At 44.6% G+C, this 20,141-nt stretch overlaps 2 protein-coding genes across 2 annotated transcripts in view; one reads left to right on the top strand and one right to left on the bottom strand.

The window, feature by feature from the left end:
- Positions 1 to 20,141, top strand: part of PSMD1 (proteasome 26S subunit, non-ATPase 1) — a 134,727-nt gene that overhangs the window by 50,450 nt on the left and 64,136 nt on the right. The gene's annotated exons all lie outside the window — the stretch shown is intronic.
- HTR2B (5-hydroxytryptamine receptor 2B) lies at positions 7,683 to 18,276 on the bottom strand. The gene is made up of 3 exons (XM_087933722.1): positions 17,612 to 18,276; positions 12,993 to 13,193; positions 7,683 to 9,368 (listed from the first exon to the last, which is right to left on the bottom strand). The coding sequence occupies exons 1-3, from the start codon at positions 17,874 to 17,876 to the stop codon at positions 8,476 to 8,478; spliced, it is 1,359 nt and encodes a 452-aa protein (XP_087789848.1). The 5' UTR covers positions 17,877 to 18,276; the 3' UTR covers positions 7,683 to 8,475.

The raw sequence follows: 20,141 nt of genomic DNA, 5'->3' as shown, positions 1-20,141 counted from the left end.
AAAAAGAATGAGAGAAAGAAAAAGAATGAGAGAGAGAGAATGAGAAAGAATGAGAGAGAAAGAAAGCATGAAAGAAAGGGAAGAGAGAGAATGTGAGAGACAGAAAGCATGAGAGAAAAAGAATGAGAGAGAGAGAATGAGAGAGAAAGAAAAAGAATGAGAGAAAGAAAAAGAATGAGAGAAAGAAAAAGAATGAGAGAGAGAGAATGAGAAAGAATGAGAGAGAAAGAAAGCATGAAAGAAAGGGAAGAGAGAGAATGTGAGAGACAGAAAGCATGAGAGAAAAAGAATGAGAGAGAGAGAATGAGAGAGAATGAGAGAGAAAGAAAAAGAATGAGAGAAAGAAAAAGAATGAGAGAGCGAGAATGAGAAAGAATGTGAGAGAAAGAAAGCATGAGAGAGAATGCGAGAGAAAGAAAGCATGAAAGAAAGAGAAGAGAGAATGTGAGAGAGAGACAGAATGAGAGAGAATGAGAGAGAAAGAAAGCATGAAAGAAAGAGAAGAGAGAATGTGAGAGAGAAAGCATGAGAGAAAGAGAGAGACAGAATGAGAGAGAATGCGAGAGAAAGAAAAAGAATGAGAGAAAGAAAAAGAATGAGAGAAAGAAAAAGAATGAGAGAGAGAGAATGAGAAAGAATGAGAGAGAAAGAAAGCATGAAAGAAAGGGAAGAGAGAGAATGTGAGAGACAGAAAGCATGAGAGAAAAAGAATGAGAGAGAGAGAATGAGAGAGAAAGAAAAAGAATGAGAGAAAGAAAAAGAATGAGAGAGCGAGAATGAGAAAGAATGTGAGAGAGAGAAAGCATGAGAGAGAATGAGAGAGAAAGAAAGCATGAAAGAAAGAGAAGAGAGAATGTGAGAGAGAAAGCATGAGAGAGAGAGAGAGACAGAATGAGAGAGAATGCGAGAGAAAGAGAAAGGATGAGAGAAAGAAAAAGAATGAGAGAAAGAAAGAGAATGAGAGAAAAAGAGAGAGATAATGAGAGAGAGAGAAAGAATGCGAGAGAAAGAGCATGAGAAAGAATGTGAGACAAAAAAGAGAATGTGTGTGAGAGAGAGAGAGACGGCTGCAGTAAGGAAGCTGCAGGCACTCTTGAATGCTTAACTGAATACTAAGCGGTCACAGAAAGGAATCCCACAACCCCAGGACGCTGACCGTCATAAATATGAGCCGGTGGCCAAGCGCCTGAGTTTGAATCAAGCGACTACGGGGATGCCGCAGCGGTCGTCCAGTATGAAAAACGGTCTTAAGTCCTTTTTTTTTTCAGTGATGAGGTAACTTCAGGCCGTCGTTAAGTGAAGTGTTGCAGGTTCGAGATTTGCCTGTAGGATGCAATTGTTCTATTTGCATATATTTATATACACAAAGAGGGTGATTTTCTCTCTCCCCCCCGCCTGCTCCCTGTGCTTTGCTGATCTCACCGAAGCTTTTCAGCCTCCGAGAAGTTGATGCAAATCTCTTTTTGTTATTTCGGCACTCGTGTGATTAAAGCCTCATTAAAGCCCCGTTTTGTTTTCGCACACCACCGCGAAAGAAAACATTTATAATGCATCAGTATGGAACTGAACAAATTGCTGTGGTAATTTTGCAGGCTCCCCTGTGTTCCAGACCCACGGAGGCTCAGCTGGTTGGAATCCACGGTTCTGTTGCTAGATTCCTGCTCTCCGTTTCTCCGGAAGAGTTGGGCCCAAGTGTCTGTGGAGATTCTCTCTCATCCAGGTCACGGTAGAATAGAATAGAAATAGAATAGAAATGGGATAGAAATTAGAAGAATAGAATAGAAATGGAATAGAAATTAGAAAAATAGAATAGAATAGAATTGGAATTGGAATTGGAAATGGAATAGAAATGGAATAGAAATGGAATAGAAATTAGAAGAATAGAATAGAATAGAATAGAATAGAATAGAATAGAATAGAATAGGAAATAATGAAATGAAATAATGAAATGAAATGAAATGAAATAGAAATGGAATAGAAATTAGAAGGATAGGATAGGATAGGATTGGAATAGAAATGGAATAGAAATTAGAATAGAATAGAATAGGAAATGAAATAGAAATAGAAATGAAATAGAAATGAAAATGGAATAGAAATGGAATAGAAATTAGAAGAATAGAATAGAATTGGAATTGGAATGGAATAGAAATGGAATAGAAATTAGAAGAATAGAATGAATTGGAATGGAATAGAATTGGAATAGAATTAGAATAGAAATGGAATAGAAATGGAATAGAAATTAGAAGAATGGAATGGAATGGAATTCTTTATTGGCCAAGTGTGATCGGACACACAAGGAATTTGTCTTGGTGCAAATGCTCCCAATTGTCATCCCAAAGGTGCTTTTTCAAGGACTTCCTTTGTTTTTTGTTTGAAGACGTTTCGCGTCTCCTCCAAGAAACGTCTTCAGCTCTGACTGGATGGTGGGGAACGGAAGGATTTGTCCTCCTTGGAGCAGACGAGCTCTCCAAAGGATGGTTTTTCCTGCAGACATTTGACCCAACCAGGGAAACACCATCAGGACTAGAAGGGGAGAAGGGTTTGTAGGGAGGTGGGAGGACTGTGGGCTCCTTGGTGCTCTCTGAGCTTGGCTGTTTTCTTGAAGAATTTCATTACCCAACTAGGGAACATCATCAGGGCTAGAAGGGAGTGGGGTTTGTGGAGAGGAGGAGGAGGAGGACAACGAATGTAGGGTCCTTGATGCTCTGTGAACTTGGCTATTTTCTTGCAGACGTTTCATTACCCAACTAGGGAACATCATCAGAGCTAGAAGGGGTTGGAGTTTGCTCTCATTTTATATTCTATTAGCACCGGTGATGTTACCCAGACTGACTAATGAAATGCCTGCAAGAACCGCAAAGCTCAGAGAGCACCAAGCACCCCTCATTTCAACTCTGAGCTACAAATATTCTCCTTTAGAGCCGATTTCCTGGTGAAGTTGCTAGAATAGTTCCTCAACCTTGGCAGTTGGTGGATTTTAAAGGGGTGGATTTTAAATCCCAGAATTCCCCATTTGTAGCTCACCCCGGAGCTAGGGACCGAATCATATTGCATTTCAGATCTTCGGGAAGGCAAATCCATGAGCCCCAAACCATTTCAAACCTCCTTTCTTTTCTTTCTCCTCTCCTCTCTTTTCTTTTTCTCTCTCACTTCCTCCTTTTCCTTTCCTTCCTTCTCTGCCTCATTTCCTTCCTTCCTTCCTTCCTTCCTTCCTTCCTTCCTTCCTTCCTCTATTCTTTTATCTCTTCCTCCTTTTTCTCTCTCTCTTCTTTCTCTCCCCTTTTTCTTTCACTCCTGACTTTTCTATTCTTATTTCTTCTTCTTCCTTCCTTCCTTCCTTCCTTCCTTCCTTCCTTCCTTCCTTCCTTCCTTCCTTCCTTCCTCTATTCTTTTATCTCTTCCTCCTTTTCTCTCTCTCTTCTTTCTCTCCCCCTTTTTCTTTCCCTCCTGACTTTTCTATTCTTATTTCTTCTTCCTTCCTTCCTTCCTTCCTTCCTTCCTTCCTTCCTTCCTTCCTTCCTTCCTTCCTTCCTTCCTTCCTCTGTTCTTTTATCTCTTCCTCCTTTTTCTCTCTCTCTTCTTTCTCTCCCCCTTTTTCTTTCCCTCCTGACTTTTCTATTCTTACTCCTTCCTTCCTTCCTTCCTTCCTTCCTTCCTTCCTTCCTTCCTTCCTTCCTTCCTTCCTTCCTTCCTTCCTTCCTTCCTTCCCCCCCAGCCCAGTCTCTCTCTCTCTCTCTCTCTCTCTCTCTCTCTCTCTCTCCCTTCCCTCCCTTTCCTTCTTCCACATATATCAAGGAAGGCCCAGAGGTAGTTCACAACTCATGCTGTCAGGGTCAAAAGAAGGAAAACAAAACCCATTGTCCTAGGATGACAGAAGGTTGGAAAAAAAAAAAGTACTATTTATAATTTCGTTCCTTTTATTTGCTGGTTATCGTTTGCTGTTGTCACCCATTAATTTTAGTGCCCTCCTCAGTGGCCTTCAGATGTCTAGATAAAGCATCCAATTTTTTCTCAAGATATCTGGAATCTTGGTTCCTTTTGAGCAAAGGCCACACCATCGGGGGAATTTAAATTATACAGCCATCGGATACTATCTCCAATTGGACCCGTTCCGCGTTATTTGGGGCACCTTAGGCCCTCTTATATCAGATTATGAATAATAATCCCTTTAATTTTCCTTTCTGCTTGGACTGGGCCCGGCATCCTGTTAACTGTTCCTCTGATCCTTAGGAGCGTACATCAGTGAAAGTTCAAAAATTATACCTAGCCGAGTTAATTAAAGGCCACGCGCTCCAGAGTGACAATTTACTTGGACATTCCTGCGGTACGTTATAATAAGCTCCGCAAGAATTATTTATGACTTTCATTTTGCAGCATTCGGTGCCTACAGGGAAAGTCCTCCAGCTTACGACCGTCATTGAGCTCAACACTTCTGTGGGGAAGTGAGATATTTGCTAAGTGAATTTTGCCCCATTTTACGACCTTGTTAGCTTGTTACTGTCACTGCAGTTGTTAAGCTAGGAGCACGGTTGTTAAGGCTTCACCTGTTGAGTTTGTGTGTTAGAAAGTCGCAAAAGGGGATCATGTCACCACCGTCATAAGTAGAAGTCAGTTGCCAAAAGCCTGAATTTTGATCATACGACTACGGGGGGGGAAATGCTTCAACGGTCGTAAGTGTGAAAAAAGGTCATAAGTTGCTTTCTTTGGTGCTGTTTGCAACTTCAGATGGTCACTAAATGGACTGTTGTAACTCAAGGGCTGCCTGTGTTTCATTATTGACCCAAAACATGCGATTTTCATAGTATCTTGATGAATTTTGCAACACCTTGGCGAAATATTTTCTGTGTTGGAATTATCTAATCCTAAAAAACAGCTTCATTTATCTGTGACTCTGATTTATTCTTTTTTTTTCTTTTAAGTGTGTGAGTGTGTCAATGTGTGAGAGAGTTGAGGGCTGTTTGGAAACTGAAGCAGTATTTGCTGCGTGAACAGGAAGGAGACAGCAAGGAGCCTGGGTGTGGCTTAGCTCAACTGTTCTGTACTAAAGCTTCTTGGTGTTACGAAACTGAAACTCCTTTCCTTTGCTTGTGTTTTGCATTTGGGACAGATTTCTTTTCAGGTGGGGAGGGGGAGTAGAACTCCTTAGCATCAGAGCGTGTTAATAATAATAATAATAATAATAATAATAATAATAATAATAATACCGTGTTTCTCCAACAATACGACCTCCCCCAATAGGAAGACCCAGCATGTTTTCTAGGCATAAAATGAAATTAAGCCCCTCCCCCCAAATTTAGGCCTATTTTAAAACATGCGAAGTGGGGGGTCTTGCCGTTAGGAGCGCCATGCGGGCAGCAATTCCTCGCCACCAGCTGCTCCTAATGGGCGATCACCGCAGAGCGCGGAGAGCTCCCTACTCCTGCCAAGCACCTTTGTGGCAGACCCAAGACCTTCAGCACTCGCCGCTGTTGATTTCCCTTCTGCCCATGATGCCACCACGTTTGGAGCTGTCACTTCCACGTTTGGAGCTGCCGCTTCCACGTTTGGAGCGCTGCCGCTGTTTGGAGCGCTGCCGCTGTTTGGAGCACTGCTGCCGTTTGGAGCTGCCGCTTCCGCTTCCGCATTTGGAGCTGCCGCCGTGTTTGGAGCTGCCACTTCCGCGTTTGGAACCCCACCGCTCTTTGGAGCACAGCCGCTGTTTGGAGCTGCCATGTCCGCAGTTGGAGCTGCTGCTTCCGCGTTTGGTGCACCGCCGCCGTTTGGAGCACCGCCGCCACTCCAAACACGGCGGCAGCTCCAAACGCGGAAGTGGCAGCTCCAAACATGACGGCGGTGCTCCAAATGGCAGCAGCACTCCAAACACAGACGCGGCAGCTCCAAACGTGGCGGCGGAATGGGCAGAAGGGAAATCAACAGCGGCGGGTGCCAAAGGTCTTGGATCTGCAGCAAAGGTGCATGATCACCCGTTAGAAGCGGCTGGTGGCGAGGCTGCCCGCAGGCGCTCTAGATGAGGATGCAAGGGGGAGAATTAAGTAACCCCTGGAAAGACGGCCCAGCCATTTTTTCAGGGCTCAAAAAAATATAAAACCTGGCCTTATTTTAAGAGAAACACGGTAATAATAATAATAATAATAATAATAATAATAATAATATAGAAAATACTAATTCTCTGATGGTCATTTCGAAAAATCCTTTCTTAGTGAGCCCCTAGAAGCTAAGAGGAACATACGGGCCCAATTTCAAGTTTGTGGCTTTATGGTTCTGGAGATTTTGTGATGATGCGTGAGGGGTATTTTGCTTTTTTATATATAGATTACACAGGTGGTGAGTATCTCATTTATTTTTTAATTTATTTTTTAATCTTACATTTATCATATGCTTTGTCACTTTATAGTGCACTGTGCATTTTTAAGGACATTTCTTTAGGCTTCCGTACGTTACAGATACCCGTAATTAATTACTTGTACATCAGGATGTAAACTTCCCTGTCATTTTATCGATCGCTGTAATTCCGTGATTCTCAATCTTGGCAGCTTGAAGATGTTATGGACTTCAACTCCCAGAATTCCCTGGCCAGCCAGGGGAATTCTGGGAGTTGAAGTCCTCACATCTTCAGGCTGCCAAAGCTGAGAAACACTGCTCTAATGTCGTTTATTCATTCATTCAAAACAGAAAACCTTCCTATAGAAATATTCCTATCAGTTCAGTTTCCTTTGTAAGTCCTCACCATATAAAGCAGAACCAGAGTTTTCAAGACCCTTGTATAAAATGTTTCTATGGACTGTTATAATATTGGTCAAAATTAGATACCAGGAAGAATTGCTCTGGATGCTGGAGAGGAATTCTTGCACTGGAAAATTCTCAGTAAGTAAAAAGCAGCTAAATTAATCATGTTCTTGAACATGGCTGAATTAACCTTTTCTTTTGATGAAATAACTGCAGACAAGACACAAAGCCCAGGGCTAGAGGACTAGGCATTGCTGGGAACAAAATACAGGCAGTCCTCGGTTTATGACCATTAATTGAACCCTTTATGTCCTATAGTCAAGCCAATCAACACATGACCACACTAGATTTTACAAACTTTTTTTTGCAATGGTCATTAAGTGAATCACATGATCATTAACATAGCGGTCATTACATGGTCGTTGTCTGCTTTGAGGGGGTTTTGACCAAAACTGGAACTAAATTCCAGTTTCTGGCCAAAAATAAAATAAAATAGCATAATTTGAGTCCATATGGCCTCAGGACGCTGCCCACGGCCATAAACGGGGGCCTATTGGGTGCTGCCAAATCCACTCTCGTTCAAATCATGTTTCTAGCCACATCTCTCAGAGTAAAAATATTGATTTATTAGGAGTGACCTGGGTGCAGCCGACTCTGAGACACATCATTCATTTCCCCCTTGACCCTGGTCTTCCTCCACCCCCTGGATGTATATTCTCCAATGGGACACATCCATAGCCAAGAGTCATCAATCATGCTCTCCAGTAATAATCTTGTGCACCAATAGCTTTGGCTGCCTAGCCATTATCTGAAGCATTTTAGGAATGCACTGCTTTCACCCACTCCGTTTCCGCTGACAACTAAAAGACCAAAGAAGTATTTTTTAGTTGACACAACCATTGGAACGTTTACAACCAGATCATAAGTACCTTTTGCGGGTGTGTGTGTGCGCGTGTGTTTCTGTTGTACCTTTGAACAGTCATTAAGCGACCGGTCTTAATATGAGGACTATCTGCCTGCAGTGTTGTAAGAAAAAAAAAATATACGTGCATAATTCATCTGGCCAAGCTGAGATTTATTAGAGAGACTTGGGTTTTTGAGACCTGCCCATAGAAGAAGAGTCCTCAACACCTGGGCTGTGGCCCACTGCTATTTGGAATCAGGCGAGTGGCGGGCCAGCAGTTGAGCTATGCATGCTTGCGCACCGGCCCACCACTCATATAGCCTGGGTATCCCTCTCCCTCCCCCCAAGCTGGGCCACCAAGCTGCGAAGTTGGGGACCGCTGCCGTAGACCACAAGAGCAAAGTTTAACACATTTGGAAATAGCTGGCCTTTTAATCTTCCCTTGTTTGCGGGGAAGAAGACGCTAATGAATTCCTAGATGAATTTAAGATACACACTTTATTCCTAAGCGTAAGCATCCTTGGGTAAAAGGCACAAACCTTGCGTATGTTTGACAAAGTAGCCCTTTGCCGTTTTTGTCACACAAATCGGAGATGAAGGAAAGCCGAGACTTGCCGTAGCTGTATTTATTTATTAAGGCTCCTCCGTTTATAAACCACAGTGCCGGAAAGCTTGCTTTACCGCTTAAACACTGGACTAAATGGAGGGGGTCTTGGGGCAGGAGGAGACCAATTATTAAAACTGCCATTAGGAATCGTATAAATAGTGGATGAAAACCATATATACATACTGGCGTTTCCCCGGTGGGCTTCGCACGCACGGGGTGCGTGTTTCCCAACACCAGGCTACACATAGCTGGCTTGTTCTTCTGTTTTGTTCACTTCGTGCTCAGTGAGGAGCAACGTGTCCAGCAGAACAGCCGACGACGACTGGATGGGTGAACTGCAAAGCCGGTGGTTTGGGTAGCTGACCGGATTGATCCCGTTCCGCCTGCCGTGGTGCATCATAAAAATCTTGGAGTTCTCAGTCATTGAATTCCGGAACGAAAGTCTGGCAGAGGGTTTCCGGGAGGCTCTGCCGGCAGCCGAAGTCTGGTAATTGCAGGTGATGTACCTGCCGAAGGCTTCCCGGAAGGTCTTGTTGAAAAGGGTGTAGACCAGCGGATTCACCCCTGAGGAGACATAGCCGATCCAGACGAAGATCTCCATCAACATCTGAATGAACTCCTCGCTGCAGGATTTGCACAGGACCGAGGTGATGTTGGTGATGAAGAAAGGACACCACATCACCAAAAAAAGGAAGAACACGATCCCCAGCACCTTGGATGCCCGCTGTTCGTTGGTGATCGACTGGACCGATTTTTTCCCGACGGTGGACATCCTGCGTACCAGCATTTGTTCGCTCCCATTTGGCAAGGCTCTGTCCTTGCGGGTACCGTCCAGCATGGCCATTTTTTCTGGCGAGGACCCGGGCGTCGTCACCTCCCGCTGGAAAACGGTGGAGATGGCGTTCCAAGTCAGGCGTGGAGGCGGCTTGTTGATCAAGTAAGCTTTCCTGTGCAGGACCCGGATGGTCAGGAAGTAACTCACCACCATGATGGCCAGCGGGACGAAGAAGGCGGCTATCGAACCGTACAGGATGAAGTCACCGAAACGGCTGGGCTTTAGCACGCAGGTGAAGTTTTGAAAGTCGGCGCCGTTTTCTTCGATCCCGCGAATCGGGATCGGAATTGCGATGCCTGGAAAGGAAGTGGAAAAAGCAATGAACTTCAATCTACACCTATGTGAAAGGGAGGACCTCAGAGTATTTTGAGGAGCGGACACTGGTTGGGAAGATCTGCAGATGGGAGCCCGAATGGAAGAGAAAGTAGCTCGGGATTGAACTGTGAGGTCCTTGGGGTTCTCTGAGCTTGGTCCTTTCCTTAAGTAAAGATAAAGGTTTCCCTCTCCCATCCGTGCTAGTCATTTCTGGCTCTAGGGGGCAGTGCTCATCTCCGTTACAAAGCCGAAGAGCCAGCGCTGTCCGAAGACGTCTCCGTGGTCATGTAGCCGGCAGGACTAAACGCCCAAAGGCGCACGGAAAACACGGTTCCCTTCCCACCAGAGGGGTACCTATTTTTCTACTTGCATTTTTTTTACATGCTTTCGAAGTGCTAGGTTGGCAGAAGCTGGGACAAGTAACGGGAGCTCACTCCATTACGGGGTGCTAGGGATTCGAACCGCCCAACTGCTGACCTTTCGGATCATCTTAGCCACTGAGCCACTGCGTCTTTTCCTTACAGACACTTGATTGCCCAATTGAATGAGATCGTCAGTGTCTGTAGGGAGTGGGGTTTGGGAGGAGGAAGGTTGTGGGGTCCTTGTGATAAATTATAAAATATTAGAAGTGATCAGTTCTAATCATGATTTGTCACTTGTTGCTTCTACGCACACTAAGAGCTTATTGTCTGTCGAGGTTCTCGGTCATCCAGGTCAGGGTTGTCCCAAAGTTGCATAAACGCATGGTCCAACATAGGAGAACAAACCCATCCGAACTAGATTCAGTAGTCTTATCTGCATTTAAAAGACAAGGGCCGCTCTTTTGAAGACGGCAAAGTCCACATTTTGGGCAGAGAGGACCGCTGGTTTGAAAGTAGGGGTCCAAGAGGCCATCTATCTCCAAATTAAACGGTCCTATCTCAACAGACGGGGAGGGATATGTCACCATCTATCTCCAGTCTACAGCAAAGTCCTTTCAGCAGTTCCACACGCATTTGCACCACTCAGGTGATCCCGAGGACACAGATAAACCTCCAAGTGGCCTCAACAACTCTCTAAAAAGATGCAAACGACCAGCTGTCTGCAAGGCGTATAAACCCTTCCACCCCCCACCCTCCAGCCATAGCTGAAGAAGCATCTTGGAGGAGAATAGAAACGTCTTTAGAGAAAAAACGGACAAGTCCAGTTTTCTTCTTGAAACAAGCACCCTTGGGACCACCACGAGACCTTACACACCGGAGACAAATTCCTTGTGTGTCCAATCACCCTCGGCCAATAAAGAATTCTAATTCCAATTGAAGCTCGGGGGTTTCTTTGCAGACGTTTCATGGCCCAGCTAAGTGACCACCTTCAGTGATGTCGGGCCACGGAATTTCTGCAAGCTCAGAGAGCACCAAAGACCCCACAGCCTTCTGGATGAACGTCCCTCACCCTTTGAGGAAGGGGCTGCACCGGCATCTATTTTCACCCAGAAGACTCGGAGAAGAATACCAGTTTGAGCATCGGTGTTTTGGGTATCATCATTGGAGGAGGAAACAGAAATGGAGCCAGATTCTGCGCAGAACCCAAGTCCTAGGGATACTGATCGAGGTTGAGAAGCGATCTAGAAACAAGGGGAAATTTCCTGGCAGAAGAATCAACTAGTGGAACAGCTTGCTTCCAGAAGTTGTGGATGTTTGGAGGTTTTGAAGAAGAATCGGGAGATCCAATTGTCCGGAATTGTATAAGGTCTCCCGCTTGAGCAGGGGGTTGGGCTAGAAGACCTCCCAAGGTCCCTCCCAACTCTGTTATTCTACTGTCTCCAACTCTGGGACTTTGGGCTGTGATTCCGACAATATTATACGGTCTTCTGAGGCATAAGTGAGGGAAGCCTTGAGGGTCCAAACAGTAGGGAGAAAGAGGCATCCGATTTCAGGGAAGGATATTCGAAAATTTGGAAAATCATTGTACCTTGGTTCATAATCTCCAGGAATTCCATGGGGATTAAAAAGCTTCTGCTATAAAAAGCCCCCTTTTGAGACTTAATGTGTGACTGCAATTATCCTTGTCAAAAGGCTTAAAAACTACTCTTGATAAGATCAGTAAGGCAACAGGTGTGTATAATACCATAAAAAAAGGGGGGGGGGTCTCCAACCTTAGCAACTTTGAGACTTGTGGACTTCAACTCCCAGAATTCCTCAGCCAGATTTGCTGCAGGGGTGGGATTCTACCTGGTCAGACCAGTTCTATAGAACCGGTTGTTACAATTCTGTGCAATTTGGAGAACCGGCAAATCACGCCATTGGCTGGCCCAGCCCCTCTTGCTCCGCCTACTCCATGCCTTACCTGGCACGCGCACCCTCCAACTTGCCTGCCTTGTGCTTTCGCCTAATTTTTGGTAGGTTACTATTTTTCCTTTTTTTTCCCCCCCGACCATCAGCTGTTCCAACTATCAGCTTTTCTGGGAGGTTTAGATTAGCTAGAAAGCAAGAAATGGTTGGATTTCTTGCTTTCTAGCTAATCTAAAAGCAGAGCTGAACCTTCCTTAGGACTGAAGTTTCTATTTTTCAGTGCAGACTCGGGTAGAAGACTGCCGAAAGATAGATCTCTGAGAGAATCTGCGATTCTGTGAACATCTCAATCTGCCTTCCTGCTTTGTCTGATTTCGGGGAAAAGTTGCTCTTTTTTAAAATAAAAAAATTCAATATTTACATACATGGTGTGTTGTGCGTTAATTTTGTGAGTTTGCTTACTAGCAAATTTTATGAGTTTGCTTGCAAGCAAATTTTATGTGACAGACTCAGGAAGCAGATTGCAGAAAGGTAGATCTCTAAGTGAATCTGTGGTTCTGTGAGCAACTCAATCTGCTTGCCTGCTTTGTCTGATTTTGGGTAAAAGTTGCTCTTTTTTTATAAAAAAATTCAATATTTACATACATGGTGTGTTGTGAGTTAATTTTGTGAGTTTGCTTGCAAGCAAATTTTATGTGACAGACTCACGTAGCAGATTGCAGAAAGATAGGTCTCTGAGTGAATCTGTGATTCTGTGAGCAACTCAATCTGCTTGCCTGCTTTGTCTGATTTTGGGTAAAAGTTGCTCTTTTTTATAAGAAAATAAACATGTACATAAATATTTATAATATTCACATACAAGCTACGCCCAGCCAGTCATGTGACCACCAAGCCATGCCCAGTCAACAAGCCACTCCCACTCCCCGTTCTGTTCTGTTCTATTCCATTCTATTCTATTCCATTTTCTGTTCTGTTCTGTTCCTATTCCTTATTCTACTCCACTCCTATTCCTATTCCTTATTCTACTCTATGCTATTCCTGTACCTCAGAGGTGGGCAACTATGGCCCCTTTATGACTTGTGGACTTCAACTCCCAAAATTCCTGAGATAGCATGGCTTGCTCAGGAATTCTGGGAGTTGAAGTCCATAATTCATAAAAGGGCCATAATTGCCCACCCCTGCTATACCTTGTTCTCTACTCTACTCTACTCTACTCTTACGCGCCTGCCCATTTCATCCTGTCCATTCTTCCTCTCCTCCAATGCCATTTCACCCCTTCCTCCTGTGCATTAACCAATCCCTGTTCCCTCCCACCCACCACCCACAAACACTCACCTATGGAGATCAGCCACACCACTGCTATTTTGATCAGGGTGGTTGCCCGCGAGTTGTACTGGCTGGCCTGGATGGGCTTTTTGATGGCGACGTAGCGGTCCAAGGAGATGGCGCAGAGGTGCATGATGGAGGCTGTCGAAAAAAGGACGTCGAGGAACAGCCAGGCGGGGCAGAGGTACGGCGGAAGCGGCCAGGGCTTTTCTGAAACAGAAAGGTCAGAATAATTTCCCGAGGCTGCGAAAGGAAAGAGCCACAAGTTGTCCTCAAATTACAACTGTTCCTTCAGTGCCAATTTGCAGTAAAAAAAAAATGACCTGACGGTTTTTCATGTTTACTGTCAACTCATAAAATATTTCTCTGGTCTTTCAGAGGTGCCAGCAGAAAGGGAGAGGGGAAGCAGTGCATTCCATAAATGTTTTCCTAGTGTTGTGGTTCGCTGGCAGCCGGTGGGGATGGCTGAGGTCTCGGAGAGCGAGGACTCAGATGAGGGGCCTTCGTGGGATGCATTGATGGGGCCAGGACCATTAGGGAGTGGAGCGCTGCCTTTGGACATTGTGGAGGCTGGCAGCAGTGATGAGGAGCACCCCGAGGAGCCTGTGCCAAGTGCGTGTGCGCGCAGGGCTGCTCGAAGGGAAGAGCAGCTGCAGCAGCACGGGCGACTCGGGAGTAAGGCTGCAAGGTAATGGCCCCTCCCTTAAGGGATAAAGGCCAGCTGAGAAACCGGAGTTCTTTGCAGGAAGCAAAGACGTTTTTGCACTCGAGCCTGGTGGACGTTCGGGATATCTTGGTTGGTGTTTGGAGACTCTTTGTGTTTGAAATATTTCTTAGCAACTTTATCTAGTGTTCTTGGCAGCCTTGCACTACCTTGACAAGGCTCGTTCTTATCAGAGACAATGAGTTTGAAACAGCCTTTTAACCGGGAAGGAACGGAATTCGTCAAGAATCATTAAAAGGTTTTGCTGTTACCTCTGTTTGGTGTTTGTTTCCTTGGAACAAAGTTTGGGTCAGAACACATAGATAATTTCTAGGCGACCGAAGTTTCTGCCATGCAAATATCTAACTGGAGAGCCTGATTGATGACTCTGGGCTATGGAGGTGTCCCATTGGAGAATATGAATTAGGATAAACCCAGGCGGTGGGGAGGAAAACCAGGGTCAAGGGTTGACAAGGAATGATGTATCTCAGAGTCGGCTGCACCCAGGCAGTGCCGGACACGTTAACTCCCAATAAATCCTTTTGAAGTTTTGGAAGTTTGGCTCGAGACTCGTGATTTTAAATGGGGGGGCAACTCCCGGAGCCCTGACACTTACAAGTATTGCAATACAGGTAGCGCTCAAGGTGCAACCAAAACTGAGCCCAGAATGTCTGCTGCTAACGAAACGTTCAGAAATACCAGAAGTGATGAAACGGGCCCTTTTATCGGCCTGCAAAGCCCGCAGAAGTTTTCCTGAAGCCTCTGGGAGGCTGGAAAAGGCTTCAAATGGGCCGAAAATCAGCTGGGAGGCACAGGGCAGGTAAGGGGGTGAGGAGGAGGGATTGCGCATGCATGCATAGGGGACGTGGGGGGACGCACACATTGCCTTCTGGGTGTTGGCACGCGAGCGCAAGCGTGTGCATAATTTGGGGTACAGGAGCCCCAAAAGGTTAGCCACCACTGGCCTATATAAAAGCTCTTGCATGGGTGGACTTTTAGCCGATTATAGGTAGTCCTCGACTTAACAACAGTTCATTTAGCGACCATTCAAAGTTACAACGGCTCTGCCAAAAGCAACGGATGTCCATTTTTCACACTGACGGCCGTTGCAACATCCGCACGGTCACGTCATCAGAATTCAGATGCTTGTCAACTGATTCATATTCATGACGGTCGGCATGTTCCCGGGGTCATGCGATCCCTTTGTTGTGACCTTCCGATAACAAAAGTCCCTGGGGGAAGCCACATTCACTTAGCAACCGTGTCCCTAACTTAACAACTTGCAGTGATTCACTCAACAGCGGTGGCAAGAAAAGGTTGTAAAATGGGGCCAAAACTCCCTTCACAAATGTCTCTGTTAACAAGAGAAATTTGGGGGTCAATTATGGTTGTAAGTCGAGGGACCCCCTGTATTTGGTGAGCTTCATCCAGACTTCCTGGTTTAGCATTTTTAGACTTGCTTTAAGAAGTGACTTAACAACGCCCTGAACTCCTGAACGTTTTTTAAATTTAAATTTAAATTTTTAAACTTGCTTTAACAAGTGACTTAACAATGCCCTGAACTACCGAACTCAGAACTTTTAATTTAAATTTAAATTTTTAAACGTGCTTTAACAAGTGACTTAACAATGCCCTGAACTACCAAACTCAGAACTTTTTATTTAAATTTAAATTTTTAAACTTGCTTTAGCAAGTGACTTAACAATGCCCTGAACTACCAAACTCAGAACTTTTTATTTAAATTTAAATTTTTAAACTTGCTTTAGCAAGTGACTTAAGGACGCCCTGAACTCAGAACTCCGGATCGAGTGCTGATTTAATGTCTTTCTGGAATCATGTATGGGGCCTTTGACGAAATCTCTGTTTTACCGAGGCTCACTATGCCCTTGGCCCAAAAATTCTGGAGAATTCTGCTCATATTTTTTACATTTCACGAAGAGGTTTCGGCTTCTGCCTGCGGCAAGTTGGGTTTAAGTAGCAAAAACACGTTGAGGAGTGATGATGCCTGGTGTGCGTTTGCGATCCGGATTCCTGTCTTTGAGCAACCCCTACCTCCTTTCTGCAACCCTTAGAAGAGGTTTTGCCTGGTTTTTAAGGTGGGGGGTGGGGGTGTCCAACCTTGGCAACATTAAGACCTGCGGACTTCAACTCCCAGAATTCCTCAGCCAGCCCATCAGTGGGAACCAGAGTGAGTTTAGGGGGAGCGAAAACTCTTAACTGAACCAGGAATTGGGTATGCCTAAGTAGACATGGTAGCAGTCTTCCACTGTTGGTGATCACGTGAAGTCTTAATGCCATTTTATAATGTCTTGGGAAGGCCACACTTGGAATTCTGCATCAAAGATTTGGTCCCCACGATGTAAAAAAGATTTTGAGACTCTAGAAAGAGTGCAGGGAAGAGCTACAAAGAGGACTAGGAGACTGGAGGATAAATAGGATAGGATAGGATAGGATAGGATAGGATAGGATAGGATAAGATAGAAGAATAGAATAGAATAGAATAGAATAGAATAGAATAGAATAGAATAGAATAGAATAGAATAGAATAGAATAGAATAGAATAGAATAGAATAGAATAGAATAGAACAGAACAAGATAGGATAGGATAGGACAGGACAGGACAGGATAGGATAGGATAGGATAGGATAGGATAGGATAGGATAGGATAGAAGAATAGAATAGAATAGAACAGAACAGAACAAGATAGGATAGGATAGGATAGGATAGGATAGGATAGGATAGGATAGGATACTTTATTGGCCAAGTGTGATTGGACACACAAGGAATTTGTCTTGGTGTAAATACTCTCAGTATACATAAAGAAAAGGTATATTTGTTAAGAATCAAGAATCATAACGTACAACATTTAATGATAGTCATAGGTTACAATCAACAATCAAATCATACTAGGAAACAGTCAAGTGGGAGGGGATGGGTGATAAGGAGTGGTGAGATTAACGGTAATAGTTGTAAAGAGTTGAACAGTGTTGAGGGAATTATTTGTTTAGCAGAGTGATGGCATTCGGTAAAAAACTGTTCTTGTGTCTAGTTGTTCTGGTGTGCAGTATAAACATATAAAGAATCGTTGCTGGAACTGGGTATGTCCAGTTTAATGAAAAGAAGGACTAGAAGTGCCATGATAGCAGTCTTCCAATATTTGAGGGGCTGCCCCAAAGAAGAGGGAGTCAAGCTATTCTCCAAAGAACCAGAAGGCAGGACAAGAAGCAACGGATGGAAACTAATCCAGGAGAGAGAGAAGCAACCTGGAACTAAGGAGAAACTTCTTGAAAGTGAGAACAATTAACCAGTGGAACCACCTGCCTCCAGAAGTTGTAAATGCTCCAACGCTGGAAGTTTTTAAGAAGAGATTGGACAGCCCTTTGTCTGAAGTGGTGGTAGGGGTTTCCTGCCTAAGCAGGGGGTTGGACTAGAAGACCTCCAAGGTCCTTTCCCACTCCACTATTCTAGTCTATTCTATTTGGGGGGGCTGCCCCAAAGAAGAGGGGAGGTCAAATTATTCTCCAAAGCACCCGAAGGCGGGACAAGAAGCAACAGGTGGAAACTAACCAAGGAGAGAAGCAACCTGGACTTAAGGAGGAATTTCCTGACTGTGGGGACAATTAATCAAGCGGAATGGAAGTTGCCTCCAGAAGTTGTTGGCTGCTCCATCCATCACTGGAGGCTTTGAAGAAGAAATTGGGCAAATCTTTGTCAGGAATGTTATAGGCTTTCCTCTTTAAGCAGGGGTTGGACTAGAAGACCTCCGAGGTCCCTTCCAACTCCGCTATTCTGTTATAGCGTTTTGACTTGACACCCCCACCCACCCCGCCCCCGGTCTTCGCCCGCGGTGCATGCCAACCCAGGAGAGGCATCCATCTTGGCATCTCCAAACGTCGGTTCGGGCGATCCGAATCCGTGCACTTACCGAACAGCAGAGTCAGCAGGGCGATCGGCATCACGAAGAGCCCAACGAGCAAGTCGGCCACCGCCAAAGACATCAGGAAATAGTTGGTGGCATATTGTAATTTTTTCTCCAAAGACACGGCCAATATGACAAGGATATTTCCTCCGATGGTGGGTATGATGACCGTCAGGGTGAGCAGGCTGGCCCAGCGTAGTATATTATATTCCCCGGGGTCGATCTGCAGAGAGCCATTCCTGAGGTCGGATGCGTTCAAAGGCAAGAGCATCGTGGAGACGAGGAGACTGGGCTTAAAATTATTATTTCATTGAAGCCTTTCCCAGAATCTAGAAACTTGGTCTTCTTAGGCAACCAGGTATGACTTTCAGGAACCACCAGCATGATGTAAAATGTCTCATTTGCTCCTTCAAGGGATCCTGGTCCAAGCAGTGCTACCTTCCGATTTTCTGTCCGGGTTCATACCTTAAAAAGCCAAGTAAATTTTAAAAAATCGGGCTTGCTAGCCTCGGCCCATGTGTAGGTATAGATCCTCCTCTTAAGTTGGGCTAATCGTGAAAAAGGCACCTTTAAAAATCAGGGATTGTCGAAGAGCGAGGTTGCAAATAATTCTTGATTCTTCGCACGTGGCATCAGGATTCAGAACTTGTTCCGAAGGGAATCTTCTCTCTCTAGGTAATAAAAGAAATGCTTGATAATTATTACACAGGAATTTAAGGGTTTGGTTTTCGTTGAAATAACCCGTCTAATGCAAAGTTGGAATAATTATAATCCGATCGGTTGTAAAATAAAAGAAAAAAAAATATTCCCTTTTTTTTTTTTCTCCGGTCCTTTTTCTCTGTAGTTGACACGGGTGAGTCCGATTTTATTTGAGCTGAATTTGTCTTTTTGGAGGGGAAAAGTTACAATCCATATTTTTTTTTTGGGGGGGGGGGGAATTTATACAAATAACACTTCAGGAAATTATTGACGCTACAATTCGATCCCTGTCAGTTCACAAATCATTCTTTTTTTTTTTAATGTATATATTCCATGGGGCTTATTCCAGGTAAGGAATAAGGTGTGTTTTAAATCCGGAACTATTATTATCATTAGTTATTTCTCTGGCTTGGAAAAAGAGTAATTGCTGGCCAGGGTTGGATTGTACGTTTGGAAATAAAATATTTAGTGCTAGATTTAAGCCACAATAAATCTAGGGGGGAGCTTTCGACACCTTCTTCTCCCAGAACATAAATTTCCTCCAGGCTTTTATCTTTTCTTCCCCGTTATTATTTTGATCCCATTCGTATTCTGCCTTTTCACCCCAAGAATCGCCGCCCGTAGCTCGGAATCAGCAAAGTCTTACCTTGATTTGTATTTTTTTAAAATTTTTCCACCTCTCTCTCTCTCTCTCTCTCTCTCTCTCTGGAATTTACAAGCATTCCCTTAGTCCTTGAACCGGAGACATTTCTTTCATAAAACGTCCCAGGGATGATGATGTGCCTCTGCTTCTGGTTTATAACACTGGATTTTAAAAAAAGAAAGAAAAGAAAAGAAAAAAATTTTTTTGTAAGACTGTCTTGAGATCCCTTGGCCGTCTTCAGTGCCACCCACTCCTCCTTGCGATGGAGGTTTCTGGCGTGGTCGGCTTCGAGGAGGAGGAGGAGGAGGAAGAGGAGGAGGAGGAGGAAGAGGAGGGTGGGCCCTTGAATGGAAGGTTCCCTCCCCTTGTCTGGCTGTCGCTTCTTTTAGCGATTTCTGTCTCCTTGACCGCTGCTTCCCAGCCCTTCCCTTGCGCTCTGCACAGCCTTCTCTTGTGTCCACTGACTCAACTGACGACGGTCTTGTCGGCTGGTTATCTCTGACGCTGGCTTGGCGCTTCCAGCTTAGGAGGTTCGGGGCAAAGTTAGGAAGGACTCCGCTGAGATTCCCACCATTCATCCCTCTCCCTCCCTCCCCCTCTCTTTCTTTCTTTCTTTCTTTCTTTCTTTCTTTCTTTCTTTCTTTCTTTCTTTCTTTCTTTCTTTCTTTCTTTCTCTCCCTCCCTCTTTTTCTCTCTCTTTTTTCCTCTCTTTCTCTCCCTCTCCCCGTCTCTCCCTTTCTCTTTTTCTCTCGCCCCCTCTCTCCCTCTTATTTCTTTCTCTCTCTCTCCCCCTCTCTTTCTTTCTCTTTCTCTCTCTTTTCTCTCTCTTTCTCTCCCTCTTTTTTCTCTCTCCCCGTCTTTCTCTTTTTCTCGCTCCCTCTCTTTCTTTCTCTTTCTCTTTCCCTCCCTCTTTTTCTCTTTTCTCTCTTTCTCCCCCTCTCTTTTTCTCTCTCCCCGCCTTTCTTTCTTTCTCTATCTGTCTCTTCCTCTTTTTCTCTCTCCCTCTCTTTCTTTCTCTCTTTCTCTTTCTTTCTCTCCCTCTCTCTTTTTCTCTCTCTTTTCTCTCTCTTTCTCTCCCTTTCTCTTTTCTCTCCCTCTCCCCACCTCTCCCTTTCTCTTTTTCTCTCTCCCCCTCTCTCCCTCTTATTTCTTTTCTCTCTCCCTCTCTTTTCTCTCTCTTTCTCTCCTTTTTTC

The sequence above is a fragment of the Pseudonaja textilis genome, chromosome 4 (genome assembly GCF_049901715.1).
Source record: "Pseudonaja textilis isolate UNSWEBS1 chromosome 4, rPseTex1.2, whole genome shotgun sequence".
NCBI lineage: Eukaryota > Metazoa > Chordata > Lepidosauria > Squamata > Elapidae > Pseudonaja > Pseudonaja textilis.
Note: the sequence above shows the minus strand (reverse complement) of the source record. Positions and strands in the feature narration are given on the sequence as shown.

Excerpts from the sequence above, each read along its gene's own strand:
- HTR2B (XM_087933722.1), bottom strand. The coding sequence starts at position 17,876 with ATGCTCTTGCCTTTGAACGCATCCGACCTCAGGAATGGCTCTCTGCAG. Across the intron at positions 13,194-17,611 it reads CCTGCTGACTCTGCTGTTCG|AAAAGCCCTGGCCGCTTCCG; the intron begins GTAAGTGCACGG and ends TTTCTGTTTCAG. Across the intron at positions 9,369-12,992 it reads GGTGTGGCTGATCTCCATAG|GCATCGCAATTCCGATCCCG; the intron begins GTGAGTGTTTGT and ends CTTCCTTTCCAG.